General features: G+C 37.5%; 2 protein-coding genes across 2 annotated transcripts; one reads left to right on the top strand and one right to left on the bottom strand.

Moving 5' to 3' along the window:
- Positions 1–645: 645 nt before the first annotated feature.
- On the bottom strand, positions 646–2,463 carry LOC140160370 (thyrotropin-releasing hormone receptor-like). The gene has a single exon (XM_072183612.1). It carries the CDS (start codon positions 2,129–2,131, stop codon positions 914–916), a length of 1,218 nt encoding a protein of 405 aa, XP_072039713.1. The 5' UTR covers positions 2,132–2,463; the 3' UTR covers positions 646–913.
- An 8,174-nt stretch (positions 2,464–10,637) lies between these two features.
- LOC140160179 (uncharacterized) lies at positions 10,638–11,492 on the top strand. Its single transcript, XM_072183456.1, has one exon. The coding sequence runs from the start codon at positions 10,638–10,640 to the stop codon at positions 11,490–11,492; it is 855 nt and encodes a 284-aa protein (XP_072039557.1).
- Positions 11,493–18,187: the final 6,695 nt, after the last annotated feature.

Below are 18,187 nucleotides of genomic sequence, written 5' to 3' on the forward strand. Positions count from 1 at the left end.
TTCTCACTCAAGGTAAGGTATGATTGATCAATGTGAAATTGTTCGGATGAGTTCACCAATTACATGTCACTATAAAACATCATGCACAAGTTATTGTTTCTGATGTTGATACTTAGTAGCGTTTGAATCAATATCTGACGAATGTAATATCGTTATGCATATTCTTTATACAATGAATTACAAAAATAACATCAACACGTATTTAACACGAAACAAAATATCAAGATGACTCGCACTAACGTCTTTAGCAGTGAACTAGTATAATTATGTAGAGATTATTCGTTATACGTTTTTATACATACATGTAAAACAGGGTGTTTATAATAATTATCTGTCTTCTTGACCTGGAGCAGTTCTCTACGCAGACATAATTGTACATGTTTTGACAAGATATATGGTCAAGATACTGCACCATATTTGATTACATTTTGTATGACGAGTTTAGTAAGCAACGCAATGATACTTAAGACATACTTGACGGAGTACAAAATATAACATTAAGGCACACAATTGCTTTAGCTATCTACTTTGTACACATTTTATCGCATTAAAATAAACTATACCGTGTATGAGGGGTTTTTTCCTACATATTTTTAGCTTTTAAAAAGTAAGAACAAGTTATCATTAGAAATGTATATTGTCGTATGTTTCAAAAGTACACTTACGATGAAACGCGTCAAAGATGATAATCTTGCTGCGCATCATGCCATAAGACGGAAAGACGGTCTCCAAATCAAGCAATCACGATTTTATCTAGCCAGTGTTTGGTGAATCCAAGTTCGTTTCAAATTTCTATGCTACACCGTGAAGCAGTGATTGCCAAGAGCGGGTACTGAATAAGACGGCTACTTTCGCCTAGAGCTTTTTCCGATACTTGGGACTATTGAAAGGTATTAATGTCAATCGTAGGGATTTATTCAATTTCTTCTTTAACCGCGGAGTAACATTCGAGCTGCTCTGGAGGATTAATAAGTTCCTGGTTCAAACGTTGTGGTGTCAACTGTCGTGATCGCTTCAAACTACTCGTGGTGGTAGCTTGACTTTTACCCCATGGCCAATTACCAGCAAAAGCAAGACGGAAAGCGTGACGATAGCGTGGATGCGCAACATTATATATAACGGGATTAATCGCAGAATTGAGATACATGAGAGTGTAGCAAATCTCCTTCCAAGTTTTAGCCATTGTAGACCCCTCAAAGTTATCACCTGTTATCATGGAAGCAAATGTGGTTATTTCAAAAGGTGCCAAACAGAGAAAGAACAAAACGCCATTGATTACCAACATTCTTGAAACACGATGACGGTTACGTAAGTTACGCGCGCGATTTTCTCCCCCTGATTGTGATGATCCACCTGACCATGTTGCGCTGCTATGTACGGCCATTATAATGTTACCATAAAATATGGCATTTAAAATCATTGCAACAAAAAATGGCACTGTCTGAACCGAATTTCGTAAATCTGCTAACCACGGTTCCATGGCTATGCAATAGCCGATTACAGTAGGAAAATGTTTGTAATAGTCAGTGGCGGGCCATTCAACACAATATGTCGTCAGAACGCATTCTCCAGGAATCAGAAGACATGAAAATGCTAACGCTCCAAACCATGCTATCAGAACCATTCGGAGAGACTTATGTCGTGCTCCGTGACGCTTTTGTTGTAGCGGTCTACAAATAGCATAAAACCGTTTAAGCGAAACTAGTGTTACGATAAATATTGAGGCAAAGTAGCAACAATCTGTTACCACTGGTATAAGGACGCATCCTACTGTCCCCATTGTTGCCGCATTGTTTGTTACAGGTGAAGTCATCTTTTGAAATAACTTCTCACCACCGGCAAAGAGAAGAAAGAAAATATCAGCGATAGCGAGGTTGATTAGATAGCAGTTAAGAGGAGTTCTCATCCAACGAAGCCGGCATATTACAAATAGAAACCAAACATTTCCAAGTAGTCCAAACGCCAAAATAATCGGTAAAATGACCGTAACAAAAAATATCTGGATATGGTTGTAGAGGAGTTCTTCCGCTATTTCGGATATATTGACTAGCACGGGTCCACAGAAATCGGAATTGGGTAGAAATGTAAAATTAGACTCCTGCATAAACAGCATCAATTCTACAGATGACATGATTGCCGGTGTTAGAACAAGTTACCCACAATAAATTGATCCAATGTAATTTTTACTTTAACTCCAGTCGTAAACTTGGAAATTGCCGGATATAATGGCCTCAGTAATCTTCAGACGTGGTGTAAATGTTCATATATATAAATAAAATTGAAAATCTGCTTGATACGACATGGTTTGATTCCACTTTGTGGTGAAATAACGAAAAAGGATCTTGATGTCAAATCAAAAATGAATCCTAAGTATGCCTAAGCACGACTGTAATCCCGGATAAATCTCAAAATGCACTCCAGCGAGATTTATAATCAGCGCTTGTGATTGACTTGTACGTCCACCGAGGCCGCTTAACGCTCTGACGTGAGTTTGATACTGCCCGTAAAATATATGGCCAACTCGACTGCGCACTGCAAACTGTATTTCTCTTATGGAATCGCGCCAGGCAAGCAGTATTCGCATTTTAATTGGTTGACTGCCTGGCAAATATTGCAAGCTAACTTAGAACTGACATCGTCGGAAAACATGTCATATTGATATGTTCCATAGTAGAGACGTTTGATTAATTTTTCTTCTCAGGTTTAGCTACGATATGAAATTATTTCAGCTTTGGTAACCAGCTCAATGTTCAGGTTTCTTCAAACGTTATTCAGATACTGCGTGCGCATTATATTATGAAATTAATCTTAAGTGAGTGGTGTGGTAATGGTTGTGTTCATGCCGTGTCCATCAGTCGTAGTAATTATTGTATACATGTATTTTGAAGTTTAAACATAATGCTGTTTGTCACACTGTAGGAGTTGGTGTGAATCATGTACAAGTACCAAAGATTAAAAAAACCGAAGTCATTTTAGAAAATCAAATGTGCACTTTTTTGTTGCCAGATTAATACCCTGAACATGGACCTATAAGGCTTATTGTCTCGGTTACCTGTAATTTGAGTAGCTGATCCGGGATGTGATCATTGTTCTAAATATATTGTACCTAGAGATGCGTCCCGAATGATGTGACATTGGCAATATGGTGTGTCTCAACTCTGTAGAAGTGCTCATGCAAAACACATTTAATATGGTAAAACAATACTATGCTTGTGTGTAAGCAAGGTGGCAAAAGGCAATGGTTTTGTATTGTCATTACTCATGTATCCGTCAATCAACGAATTGACAATTGCTGAATAATATAAATAAAGATACTACAAAAAAACATATAAAAACTTACAAACTTGTTTTCTGAAATGAAGTTTTCTCAGCAGTTATATCCCAGTGAGAGCAATGTTGGTGCGTTGAATATAGTTTGTGTTATTATTTTTGTATATTTAATATCCTTAGTTTACATGCTTTTTACGCACCATGTTGAGGAGATCAAAAACGTGTCCATGTTTTTAATGAGTGCCCCGACTAAGACCACGCCAAGTGATTGCTTTCTCTAGTTTGTACTGAGTTTATGTCTGTGACAACACGGTTATGGCGCTGTTTAAAAATGTAAACAGCGCTGATTAACGTGTAAACTGAACGTCCAGTTGTTTACAATATTATTGAGTAATTTATTTTAAATCAAATGGCTGATCAGTTTATCCGTTTATTAGCGCTATTTAAACTTTAAACAGTGTTTTAACAGTGTAGCCCAGTTTAAGTCAATGCTTTTTTTTTTTTGCTCTTATTATTTTATTAGTATAACACTCAACTCTGTAAAAGTGTTCAGGCAAATTAAGGATACTACATGAAACGTATTAAAAACGTATAAATTTGTTCTCTGAAATCAAGTTTGCTTAGCAGTTACATCCCACTGAGAGAAATGTTGGTGCGGGTTTTGTTTAGTTTAAATGAGTGGCCCGTATAAAACAACGCCAAGTGATTGCTTTCTCTTTTTTGTACTGTGCTGCTAATCGTGAAGTTTTTCCCTATCGATACGTCCGACATTGCAGAGGAGATGAGCTTGTTTATCATAACAGCCTGCAATGAAACTATTGCATATACTTTGAGAACAATATTTTTCGTTAACTCCTACGTGGCGTAATCGGTTAGCGCGTTGGATTGTGACTGGACTATGTAATTGTTTTGAGCTGTAAAACTTGAATACAGGTTCAATATTGGTAGTTGGTTTTGTTATTGTTGTTGTAGTTATTGTTGTATATATTGCATAATCAGGGTAATACTAAAATTGCCGAAAAACGGCTGCCCCTCATCAACCCCATCATGCCCCCCTAGCTCTGCCCCTTAGGATGACCTATGAGCAATGCCGGTTTCAAAGGATCGTGGTCCTGTACATGTGTATTGATATACTAAGTACGCCTATTACTGTTTCAATTATAGGCTACTTACGCCCCTCTGGAATCAAGCATTGAAAACCCATGTAATGACTTTCAAACGTTTATGTTTGAATGATAGTCAACATAATCTAATTTTCTCATTTCATTTCATTATCACTCCAACTGGAAGCTGATATTGCGAACAATTAGGTTTTTCGCCCACCATCGATAAGTCCCACATTCATTGTATAAGCGATGCGCCTGTTTATCATAAAAGCATGTAATGATACTTTTGCCTATAGTCATTTTGAGATCAATATTTTTTGTTAGCTCCTACGTATTTGGTACGGATTCTAGTCCATGTTGTCAAATTCCATAATTTTCTTTTTTCTCCTTTTTCTTTCTTTCTTTCTTTCTTTCTTTCTTTCTTTCTTTCTTTCTTTCTTTCTTTCTTTCTTTCTTTCTTTCTTTCTTTCTTTCTTTCTTTCTTTCTTTCTTTCTTTCTTTCTTTCTTTCTTTCTTTCTTTCTTTCTTTCTTTCTTTCTTCTTTCTTTCTTTCCTTCCTTCCTTCCTTCCTTCCTTCCTTCCTTCCTTCCTTCCTTCCTTCCTTCCTTCCTTCCTTCCTTCCTTCCTTCCTTCCTTCCTTCCTTCCTTCCTTCCTTCCTTCTTTCTTTCTTTCTTTCTTTCTTTCTTTTTTTCGTTCCTTGATTTTTATAACAAAAACGAGTTAATGACTCTTTTGAAGTCTTTGTGGTTTAGTATTTTTCTCAAAATTTTGACAGATATGACCCCTCACAAATAAGGGTCACGTAAGAGTTAACTCCGGTCAAAGTTTAAATTAGTCTAATCGCTTTAAATTAGTGTCGTATTGCTCGTATGGTTGCTTGTAATGCCATTCAAGTTTAAGAAAAATCAACTTTTTTCAATCTAACAATAAAATACTTACAAAACAACATAACTATACATACAAACTAAACGCATCCCAAAAAGAAAGTATCCAGTTTGATTTTGGTCCATAAGTCAAAGATGGGGTCTTAAATCAAGACCTACCAAAATTATATGTTACCGATAAATTTATTCCCCACATTGTGATACCTCATTTGTCTAAATCGATGCAGAATTGATGACACAATGATCTTTTGAATGCAATCGCCTCAATTTTAAAAGTTGCAGTAAATTTCTATTGATTTGGTCCTGCTACTCAGCATGCTCAATATGGGCAGCGATAGATCAAGGCCAGGGCGCATCAGACGTCTCGCTAACAGTATGCGCCGCAGATGTCTGTTTGGCAGTCATTGATGCAGCAGGAGGACATACCAGATATTTACTGTGAAGAGTAAAACATTGAGGAAGGAGTAAAAGAGCATCTGTATTGAATAAAACACATGAAGTGAAGTCAAACTGTCTTACACCGTCGCTGTTATTGTGTATGAAGAATCTTGAGAAGCAGGAAAACCACATCAATAGGAATTACTGCAACTTTTAAAATTGAGGTGATTGCATTTAAAAGGTCACTGTGTCATCAAGTCTGTATCGATTTGGGCAAATGAGGTATCAAACTGTGCAGAATAAATTCATCTGTACCATACTTTTGGTAGGTCTTGATTTAAGATCCCATCTTTGATTTATGGACCAAAATCAAACTGGATACTTTCTTTTTGGGATGCGTTTATACAGACATACAAAGGAGCATACAGCATTTACATTCACCTTTTGATTTGGTTACGAATGCGTTCAAGCTTTGCCCAAAGGGATATGTTCATGCTTACAATATTCCATAAGGCAGACATTTATCTTGATTAATATTTGAAAAGAGTTATATTATGATCTACATCGCCTGAAACCATGACTCCAGATTTGGACTAATAATGAATTTAATTCTTCAAAATTTCTTTTGCTAAAATTTGCTTCATATGCTGACTGCAAAAAGTTGTTAATCATTTGATAAGTTAACTGCATTTATTGGTTCATTGTACTCGTGCTGGCAGCACTTGTGGAACCTGAGATTTTAATTCATTTACCATGACTCTACTAAAATAAATAGACATCGGTGTTGATCTCATGATAAAAGTGTACATCAATATTACCGATTGATAATTGATAGTATACGGCGGCATTATTAAAAAGCATACGTAGAGAATTAATATCGAAGGAATGGAGATAGGATGTGATAATCAGTGGAAAACAGTTGCAGTGCTTGAGAGAACAAGCAATTCGTAGTAGAATAAAGGAAGAGAAAGAGATCATAATATTTGAATGAGCTGGTGAAATAATTTTGAATAGCTTGTAGAATTGATTTAAAATATTGATTAACGTTCGTAATATATACAATTATTATACAATATATTATAATTATAAATTGTCGGGTTTTTATTTAAATCTTCATGTTTTAAACAACATGATCATAATTATATCATGAAAGTAGGTTAATAATAGTTAACTATAATTTCAATATAAATTGTTACAACGAAATAATGTTGAAAAAAGACCATATGCATGTTCAACTTAAGGTTTGATACTTTAAAAGATATTTCTTTGTTGATTTCTTCTTGACCGGCACAATTCTCACCATATGTAAAGGGTTGACTACAAAAACGATTCTCTTATCTACCAAAAAACGTTTCAAAACGTAAAAAGCGGCCAAAGTTTAAAAAATCTTTCCTGTGTGGCTTTTCACCCTTTTTTAAACTTGGTCCCATTTAGTAAAGTAGTAATAACATGAAGAATGAGTCCTAATTTTTACATGCAACCATTATCAAAAACATTTCAAGGTTTATGTTTTATTATATTGCGTGATCATAAAGAGTAGTAGAGTATTATATATACTTAGCAAATTGACTGTGTGTCAACCTGCTACATATAGGCCCTACATCTGTACATAAGGCGCAGAATCGCACATGACGATGAAGAATTAAACAAAGTGAGTATTTGCTACAAAATACATTATAACGTCTATACGGAAAAAACTTCAATTACGCACGAACATTAATTCATTTGCTCTACAAAATAAACACTGACAACTAAGAAAACTAACAAGTAGCCTATAGATGACTTCGTATGGGTCTTTAGAAACTTTCATAAATGGGAGCAAGTTTAAAAAAGGGTGAAAAGCCACACAGGAAAGATTTTTTAAACTTTGGCCGCTTTTTACGTTTTGAAACGTTTTTTGGTAGATATTAATTCTTTTTTTGAGGTAAAAAATATTGCGCGCTAAGTGGTTCTTTGTAGCCATGCGAGGTGAACTAGTTGGATATCCATATTTCGCGGTTAATGGTGCTTTGTAGCTCTGCGGGGCAAACTAGTTGGATATCCATATTTCGGGGTGAGTGGTTTTTTGAAGCTCCGAGGGGCAAACTAGTTGGATATCCATATTTCGCGGTTAGCGGTTCTTTGTAGCCCTGCGGGGCAAACTAGTTGGATATCCATATTTCGCGGTTAGTGGTTTTAACGACCCGTAACCACCCCAATCAGCTGCATACCGCATCCAGCTATTTTATTTATCAAAATACTAGTTTTTTAATGCTATGGGGTTAACAGAATTATTAAAAAAATTAATAGCTGAACCCGATAGTTCAGGCAAGGACTGGAAACGACATATTGATGACTTTATATAGAGTGTATTCAATAAACCCAAAGACATAAAGATCAGTCTGATCAGTGTGATATCACAGAGCAGACCCTTGAGAGGGCACTTGGCTCATTTGCATGGCAGTCGGACTCTCCATTGTATTTGATCATTTGTGTATGGAGTGCAATGGCGACCCGTCATTGTCCCCGGGGTCATTGTATTTGTTCATGTGTGTATGGAGAGCCACTCTTGGAGCCCATGGGACTTCGGCTAGGTCCTCAGGTAGAGTCAGACGCTGTATGTACTAGAAACGCCCATTCTTGATTCTGCGTTCATTCAATGTTAGCATTAAATTTGTATTGCCCGGCGGCCCCGCGTAATGGAAAAACCTGAAAAATAAAAAGAAATGAAAATTAAAAAGGCAAGGTTCCACCTGAGTACATATTAAATGGGTGTAGAATTTTTTTTCAAATATATATATGAATTTAGACAAACATACGGGATATAATGAACCTTTGACATGACGCCATGATGACATGATTTTATTAGTCGTTTTATAATTTTATATTATATAGAACTAATATTTTGCATCATAAATGCGCAGTTCATATGCACATACGATTACTAGGTGCTGGCCTTGTCCTATTGTACTTGTTCATTTGTGTATGGAGAGCTCACTGACCTGTTAATAGAGGTCAATGGAATAGCTTCTTTATGGGGCACCTCTCCATCGGTTTCAGGGCGCAGTTCATTGAACTCAGCGGGATTCTATTGCAAGTGCTTTTATATTATTACAAAACGGATCGTGGTTATTACCTTGACAAACCTAATAAATAATTCATACCAGGGATGAATAAATCCAGGGGTGCGGACATTTCATTGGTCGCAAACCACCGGGATTCGATACAAGTTTGCGTTGTAAATGAATGCGTGAATAAGAGTGTCATCCCTTGGCGCGATATTTGATTTCTGAATATACTCAAGTTGCCGTTGAAAATGCCTAAAATCATCAAGATATTGCAATACTGTCTAAAGTGATGTAAAATTGTGGCAAATTTGTATGATTTATCGCACATAATTTCTGCGTAGCGTGGAGAATCATTTACATAGGATTTTGGAGAAAAAATGTGATAATTTTAGGGAAATATAGAATGGCGGAAGAAACAAACAAAACATTTTCCTGGAATGTGTAGACCATACTCTTTCTGTTCCTATTGATTTCTATACTGAAATAATTCTTAAAATGAAGTTGTTGGATGATTTTAGTTGGCATTTCTAGAACGTAAACATGTAGGCAGATAGTAGAGAGGGCACTCTATTCACGAGATTTCTTTTCCAACGCCAAAATAGCACGAATTTTGGTGGTTTGCGAGTGAAGAGTGTCCGCACTATCGATGGACTACGTAACTGTTCAATAGGTTTTTGTAAATGAGCTAGTGTTAGTGGGTAAGCTGTACATCTCTTTTGCATTGTTAAGACAACCACGCTAGGTTTTTCGATCAACGTACTATGCGTGTTTGGTCAAGCGAGGATAATTTGTAAAGCAGCAAGTAATGGTGAGGATGTTGCCCTTTTAACTACTTCTGACTTTTGATTTAGCCCAAAATGAATCAATAAAATCGTGTATAAGATATTTGTGGGGATATTTGGGCGCTATTACAACAATTTAAATAAATGGGCACTTCTGGGTTGGATATATGTGACCGTACAGCACGAATGAGCCGTAAATGTCCTCAATTGTATTCCGAGTTACAGTGTAAAATGGGCATGAAGGTCGTATTCATAGGTACCTCAATTTGGTGCTACGTGTACCTCATTTAATGAGATACACGTAGCACCAAATTGAAATACCTATGAATATGACCTTCATGCCCATTTTACACTGTAACTCGGAATACAATTGAGGACATTTACGGCTCATTCGTGCTGTACGGTCACATATTATAGACTCTATAGAATTTAAGTATGATATATTTTGAACCAATCTCCAATGAGACAGTGCGTAAGATCATTATGGATTCTTCGAAATCGTCTTGTGCTCTTGATCCTATGCCAACTCGCGTGCTTGCTTCACCGGAACTTTTAGATGTCATTGTGCCTATCATCACGAAGATCATCAACGCATCTCTCTGTAATGGTGATATTCCATCTGTGCTGAAAGAAGCTCTCGTTAGACCTCTGCTGAAGAAGCCCAACCTCGATAGAGACGAACTCAATAACTATCGTCCCATTTCCAGCTTACCGTTCTTATTCAAGACTCTTGATCGGGTTGCTGTCCAACACCTTCAACACTATGTTGCTGAAAATGGACTTCATGCTAAGCATCAGTCGGCCTACCGCAAACATCATAGTGTTGAAACTGCTCTTGTGCGTGTTACCAACGACATTCTGCGGGCCGTGGACTCACATAAACATGTCGTCGTTGCACTGTTAGATCTATCGGCGGCATTTGACACGCTGGACCATGCAGTTCTTCTATCTCGCTTCAAAGAACGATTTGGTATAAACGGAACTGCTTTCCGTTGGTTAACATCGTACTTCACCGGACGCAAACAGTGCATTGTTGTAAATGGAGTGCGTTCGATCCCACGGACAGTTATTCATGGAGCACCACAAGGCTCAGTAATAGGACCGATGAGTTTCTCGTTCTATTCGTCCCCATTGATGATATTATTGAAGCACATGATCTTCAGAGCATGATGTACGCTGATGATACGCAAGTGTACCTTACCTTCAGATCTGATGAGTCAAGCACCAGCATCGCCCGCATCGAACGTTGTATTAGTGACATCAAAAGTTGGATGATCACCAACAAGCTCATGCTTAATGACAACAAAACCGAGATCTTACACCTCACTTCTCGGTTTATTCATGATATCGACAGCGTCACAGTGTGTGTGGGTGATGCAAATGTACCTGCTTCTTCTACTGCACGGAATCTGGGCGTCATCATTGATGATCACATGACTCTGTCCCAGCATGTAAGCAGCATCTGCCGTAGTGCCTCCTTTGCTCTCTACAACATCGGCAAGTTAAGAAAATACCTCGATCAGGCGTCTGTTGAAACGCTTGTTCACTCATTTGTAACTTCGCGTTTAGATAGCTGCAACAGCTTGTTATACGGACTTCCTCAATTCGAACTTGATAGGTTACAGAGAATCCAAAACGCCGCAGCTCGGCTAGTCACCTGTGTTAGGGGTCGCGTCCACATGAGTCCCATTCTTCGCCAACTCCATTGGTTGCCGGTACGCAAACGGATCATGTTTAAAACTCTTCTTCTGACATTCAAGATCATCCACGGACTTGCACCTCTTTATCTTACTGATCTGGTTACCATCTACACACCGACGCGCTCACTACGTTCTTCAAGTCAACGTCTGCTAAAACCACCTCCACTTGCTTCCGTACGCACATATACATATGGCAATCGTGCCTTTTCGGTTTCAGCACCAAAATTATGGAATCAGCTGCCCACTCACATCCGTGCAATAGACTTGATATCTCAGTTCAAATCGGCTCTGAAGACATTTCTGTTCGACAATGATTTATTTTAATTTATCTTTTGTGCAATCTGCATCATTTGAACATTGACTTTGTGCATTGGAGCCTGCTTTGTATATATTCTGCTGCAGGTTTTAACATATTATCTTGTGTACTTTTAATTAATGCCAGTATGTATTTTCATATATATTTTGTGTAATCTGTACGATTAAGGTATTAAGGGTTTTTAGTAATGTATTGGTTTTGTCTTACTTTTGTTCAGCGCCTTGAGGTGTATGCGTAAGGCGCTATAAAAATGCGGTTTTGTTGTTGTTGTTGTTGTTGTTTCGATGGTAAATATATTTTCACTTTCAAAGTTTGTAGTTTTCATAATTGCAATTTCTTAATATTATATAAAAGGTGAGAATAAGACTATAAATGTAAGAGTATGGGATAATTTTGATTGTTAATAAATGCGAAACGCCGGCGGTAGACATCAGCAATATCAGGGATTGCCGCGATTCTTGCAGTAGCTTTTATGAATAGAATACAATAGTGGATACAATAGCGGATACAATAACGGAACAATAGAGCTCTCTTACGGGCAAATAAACCTCGTCGCGTTTTGCTAAATTTCACTTCTTCTTTTTCATGAACTAACCGTTATTTTTTTAAACTTGTGGCAAAACTTCGACCGAAGTTTTTAATAAATGCGCTGTTTCCTCCTCGATACACCCGAGTACACAAATAATTCCAGCACAGCGAGAACAAGCGAGTCTAGCCTCCACGCAGTATGTGTTATACTACACGGTTGAGTGCATATCATCATAGAGAGCTGTGTGAGATCTAGCTGGAAAATATGCCTCTGTGATTGGTTTTTCTCAAAACATTTAGTGTTCCCTTCATCCAATCAGAATTGTTTTTATATATCGTACAAAAGCTAACCCTTCCACCTAACCCCTTCCCCCTGTGAAGAATTTGTTTCTGAATGAGCACTTGATGATATGTTTCATTCTATTGATCGCCATCAGTATGGCAGTATCAAGGGCTCTTCTACCGCCCATTGCTTGATTGAATTACTTGATATTTTTACAAGGGTACCGATAAGTGCAATAGCATTGGCTGTTTGGTGGTAACGGATTTCTCCAAGGCTTTTGATTGCGTCGACCACACCCTTGCCATCCAAAGCCTGTGTGATCTTGGTGTGAGAAGTGAAATAATTCCCTGGATTGCAGACTGTCTCACATCAAGGAGGCAAAGAGTCCGCGATCACTCTGCCATATCAGATTGGCAAACTCTTTCCTGTGGAGTACCCCAGGGTACGAAGTTCGGGCCTATCACATTCATCGGTATGATTAACAGCGCTGCTGTGAATGCCAGGACCCACAGTTTTAAATATGTAGACGACATGAGCCTTACCTCAAGCTTAACCCTTCAAAGTGCAAAGCGATGCAGATCTGCTTTAAACGCTGCCCACCTAGTCCACCTGTTCTCAAGATCGGTGGGAAGGAGCTTGAGGTGGTTACTGAGGCCAAAATTCTGGGTCTTAGCATCCAATCAAATCTGTGTTGGGATATTCAGGTAAACAATATGATCAGTAAAGGTAGCGTAGGCTATATATCCTCAATCTTTTGAAACGATTTGGACTTCCAGTTGAGGACCTAGTTTCTGTGTTTGTTTCTTATGTGCGGCCAGGGGTAGGATATGCCACCCCAGTCTGGCATAGTAGTCTGACTGCCGAGCAATCTGACAGGCTGGAAAATATCCAGAAACGTGCCTGCCGAATTATTCTGGGTATCAAGTATGATTTCTACACGGAAGCTTTGGAACTTACTGGACTCCAAAGACTGTCCAGCAGACGTTTACAACTGGTTGTACCAATTTTGCTGTTGAATGTTCTGAGTCAGAAAGATACTCTGATTGGTTCCCCATGTACAGGAGTAGCCATAGTATGAGATTAAGACAAACAAAAGTCTATCAGGAATTCAGATCAAGAACCAAGAGATATGGGGATAGCCCCATTCCATTCATGTGCAGGCTTCTAAATAATAAGCATTAATGTGTTTGCCAGCTTCCAGTTTATTTGATTATTCTGGTGCTTAGGCTGAATTCACATGGGATTGTGCTGTATGCGGTGTTCGCTGTGCGATGTACGACTGTAGTATCTGAGACTATTATACTCCTATGTGAGCTCGTTATGGTCGGGTGAGCGTGTGTCGTGTGGCGGGTGCCGCGTGCTGTATGCAGTATACTCCCGTGTGGGCTCAGCTTTATGTACCCCGCATGTGCTGCATGGGGGGGGGGTTGAGTTTTATTGACTTTTTCAGCATCTCAGTATTATATTTATGTTGCTTCACTGCTCGAGAATGAAATCAATCTGCAATATTATCATTTTATTCTGAGTTAAGCTCAAACATCTGTTTTTTTAACATATAATGCCCCATTTGATTATCTATGTAGTTTTGATTTTGTATGATGTATGTGCAATATTACATGTTGATTATAAATGTTTCTTTTAAAATGTTTTTAAAATGTAAACCACGTGTAATTTGGCCTTTGGCCACGATTTTGTAAGTGAAATAAAATACAATGCAATACAATAAAAACACTTTTTGTCATTAGGTCAACATATGACGCAATTCAATGTTTATAGCAAGGCGAATGTGGTAAATCTGTTCAAAACGACCTATCCAGGCACGATTTTTGACCAAAATGTAGGTTTTAAATGTCAAAACCTGAAGTGTTCCTTACAATATTTTTCAAATTTTATGTCATTATATGAACGAGCACGCTTCTATTTCCCATATACTAGCGTCATTAGAATGATCAATGACCAATTCTCTTACTAAAAGTTACTATTTTCGCCTGTTTTGTCATTCGGTTGTAAATTCAATGAACTATGACTTTGCTCAAGAATGCTTACCAATTATTGATATGGTGCTGTCCAAGATACAATATAATAAAACAACAGAGTATGTAATAACATACGAAGGTCGGTCAATAAGTTTTTTTTTTAAATTAAATACTTATAAGAGTACTAGTACTGGCTGCCAGTGGGTATAACGTTGTTTGGAGTCCATAGTTTTGTTTTTGTTGGTTATTGCTTCTTAATACTACCAACCTCAAAAATAAGTTTACTGGAGCTCTGTCAGCATTAAGCATTTTGAGGTATGTCGGGTCAAAGTTCATACAGAGGTCAACATTCAAACTGCTCAAATTATGTTGAAAAGTTCTCCAAATTCCAGACAAAGTATACTATTCCCCCCTTGAGTTATATGAAGAGAGATCGCACTTCAACCCCTACCCAAAGTATTTATAGTGTCGTACAATTCAAAGAAAATAATTACTTACACAGAAACGGGAATAACGATCACAGCTAAAAAAATTTAGAAAAACACTGAACTTCTTTGAATCTGCCTTATGAAAAATAAAAGTATTGTAGTTGATATATTTTATCATTATAAAAAGTGGATTTTATATAGCTACTACGTCTCTGAACTCAATATCAAAGCAATCTGGGTTTTCTTCCTTAGACAGTGTTGATTTTGACTATATCTAACTTATATACTAGTATTCTCTTAGGACGGAAAGCCCTAATTTTAAAAGCAATCCATTTCTCGATTTTCTCGTAATAATGTTGTTGAGCAACCATTACAGAGCACCGTCTCGATGTGAAGGAGTGACGTCAGGACTACAATTCTGTCGGCCTGATGGAAAATAATCCAGTGGGACCACCATGTTATGAGTTTTCGCTTTTTGCAATTCGAATTATGTATCAGTACTAGTAGTGTTGGATTTGAAAGCTTTCAGCTGATATAAATCATCTTATTCCGCGCATCATTTTTACCTTTTAATAACAACAGTACAGATTCCTGGATTTTAAAGCCTTCACTCCTCTATCACAAGTTTTACATGAAACTTCCATATGAATATTTTGGTTTTCAAACTTAAAAAGGAACTTCAAAATAAATAAGTACCGTAATATTTCTGCAGAGTGCAGACCAAAGTACCCGATGAAGTGAACGTATGCGGTGGGGTTCATTTGCTCCCGTACAAAGGTATAAGAAGAGTTGTTAGTTTATTTAGTTCAGTTTATTACCTTCATTGCACTTAAACAATATCAAAAGGAGGTATGTGATGCAAGAGGACAACCCCGAACAGACACGCATGCCCACTAGATGGGATCCCTTATACACACACCAAATAAAAGAACTAAAACTACGCAGTAAATAATATTATTATAAACACATTTGAAAACACTATAAAATACATTATTTAAAATACAATATAAAATTGAGTTGCCAACAGAGTTAAGATATCAAGGAATTAAAAAAAACAGTAATGAAATTGCACAAAGTTGGTATACTGACAAGTTAATTTGAGATGTAGTGGTTAAGAAGCTCAGATGTTGAAAGTACATAACATTACATTACATTACATTACATTACATTACATTACATTACATTACATTACATTACATTACATTACATTACATTACATTCACTCACTCACTCACTCACTCACTCATCAGGCTGTTTCACCCACTGCTGTGTGAAGCCCTCCTCCAGCATTTTCCATCTCCTTCTGTTACTAGCCGCTGATGCCCAAGCTGTTATACTCATAAAGGTGGTGATGTCATCTCTCCAGCGTCTTTTTTGTCTTCCTCTTCTCCTCTTTCCAGTCCTTGGCTGCCATTATGTAAGTCTCTTCGTCCACCTGTTATCGTCAGTTCTTGATAAGTGACCTGCCCATCGCCATTTTGTTTCTTTAATCGTTTGCAAGATGTCTTTGACATGGGTTACTTTTCTGATTTCTGTATGTCTGACTCTATCACGCAATGAGAGGTGGAGCATTTTCCTTTCCATAGCTCTCTATGCTGTTACCAATTTCTGTTCCATTTCTTTTGTTGTTGACCATGTCTCTGCACCATAGGTCATAGTTGTTAGCACACACTGGTCATACACTCTTCGCCTCGGTGACAGTGGTATGTTTTTATCTGTCAACAGTTCTTTATGCATACCAAAGCATCTCCATCCTGCTTGTACATGGATTAGGATCTCTTCAGCTGTGTTGGTATCCATTCTCAAGGTCTGTCCTAGGTACTTATAGTTGTCAACTTTCTTGATCTGGTGATTTGCTATTGCGATTGTTTCGTTTGTCTCAAAGTTTGTCATAAACTGTGTTTTCCCTTTGTGCATTTACAGTCCCACATGTATACTTTCTTTGCACAAGCTGTTCAGTTGATCTTCCATATCCTTCACGATGTTGTTGTTAGTACAACGTCATCTGCAAATCTAAGATCTGTTAACATCTCCCCGTCAATGTTGATCCATTTTCTCTCTAGGTTGAACTTTGCACATATTTGCAGAATTTCTGACCTGTGCTTTAATTTATTAATTCTTGACTTTTTGCGGTCTTGTTTTATGACAGTTTTCGGGCCTTTTTCCACTTTGCAAAATCTTGAGTATGCTTGCATGTTTTCTCTTTCTTGTTCGTTGTCTTCTCTTTCTCCTTACTGTTTTTACAATGTCAGCATATTCGATCTTCTCAGCTCTGGATTTGGTTGTTATTTTTCTCAGAGCTTTCCTTCTTGTATTGAGGTCTTCAATTGCTTTATCCTCCTTAGATTTGATTCCATCCGCTTTCATTGATGGTGCTATACTTGCTGCTTCCTCTAACAATCATGTAGTTAGGTGGTCGCATCTTGTATCCATATCTATGTCCTGTATCTCCAGACCCGCAAAGCGGTTCTTCAACTTCAGTTGGAATTCCTCTTTCCTCTCTTTCAACTTTAGAATGTCAATTCTTTTCTTCTTTTTATTATTGATGAATTTTTAAATTAAAAAGCCTTGCAAGCTTAAAAGCCTTGCAAGCTTAGTGATGATGCATATTGTTGCCCTGACCATTCTATGGTCACTAGCAATGTCTACCTTGGTGATAATTCACAATTCCTTTTTGGCTGCATAATATAAAGTCTATCTGGTTCCTGGTTACTCCATTTGGACATTCCCACGTCCAGTACCTCTTTTTGTCTTTTTTGAAGAATGTGTTGGCTATCATGAGTTTCTGTCCTGCGGCAAACTCAAGGAGCATTTCTCCTCGTCTATTCCGTTCTCCAACTCCGAATTTGCCCAAGATTGATTCTTCTCCATTTTTACATTCTCCAACCTTGGCGTTGAGATCACCCATAACAATGCCTTTTTTTGCCTTTATTACATTACATTACATTAAATACCATTACATTACAATGCATTACATTACATTACATCACATCACATCACATCACACTACATTACATTACATTACATTACATTACATTACATTACATTACATTACATTACATTACATTACATTATATTACATTACATTACACTACATTACATTACATTACATTACATTGACATTTAGAGGCGGTGGCAACAACACAATTCACCAGGATGCTTACATACGAGTAAATATATACGAGGGGCAGTCAGTATGTTTTAAGAGTTGACTCGTGACGTCATTTGTGGATCGTTTTCATGGCATTTCTCAATGATTACATAAACACTGTACCTTTGTCTTTCAAACAACACATGTAAAAATTATATCACACACATGATTACGTAACAGCATTAGCATAAAATCAATGGTCTAGAGTCACCTGGTGAAATTGAGTCGTTTTTGTTAAGGGAAATAAGAGGCCGAAATGAGGTATGGTTGTATTTTCTATATTTTCTCGGGAATTAAAGAATGCAGAATGCTACCGTTTGGAACAGTAATAGAACAC

This window comes from Amphiura filiformis, chromosome 9, assembly GCF_039555335.1.
Source record: "Amphiura filiformis chromosome 9, Afil_fr2py, whole genome shotgun sequence".
In the NCBI taxonomy this organism is placed as follows: domain Eukaryota; kingdom Metazoa; phylum Echinodermata; class Ophiuroidea; order Amphilepidida; family Amphiuridae; genus Amphiura; species Amphiura filiformis.

Bases quoted from the DNA above. Each gene is read 5' to 3' on its own strand.
- LOC140160370 (XM_072183612.1), bottom strand. From the start codon at position 2,131: ATGTCATCTGTAGAATTGATGCTGTTTATGCAGGAGTCTAATTTTACA.
- LOC140160179 (XM_072183456.1), top strand. From the start codon at position 10,638: ATGTACGCTGATGATACGCAAGTGTACCTTACCTTCAGATCTGATGAG.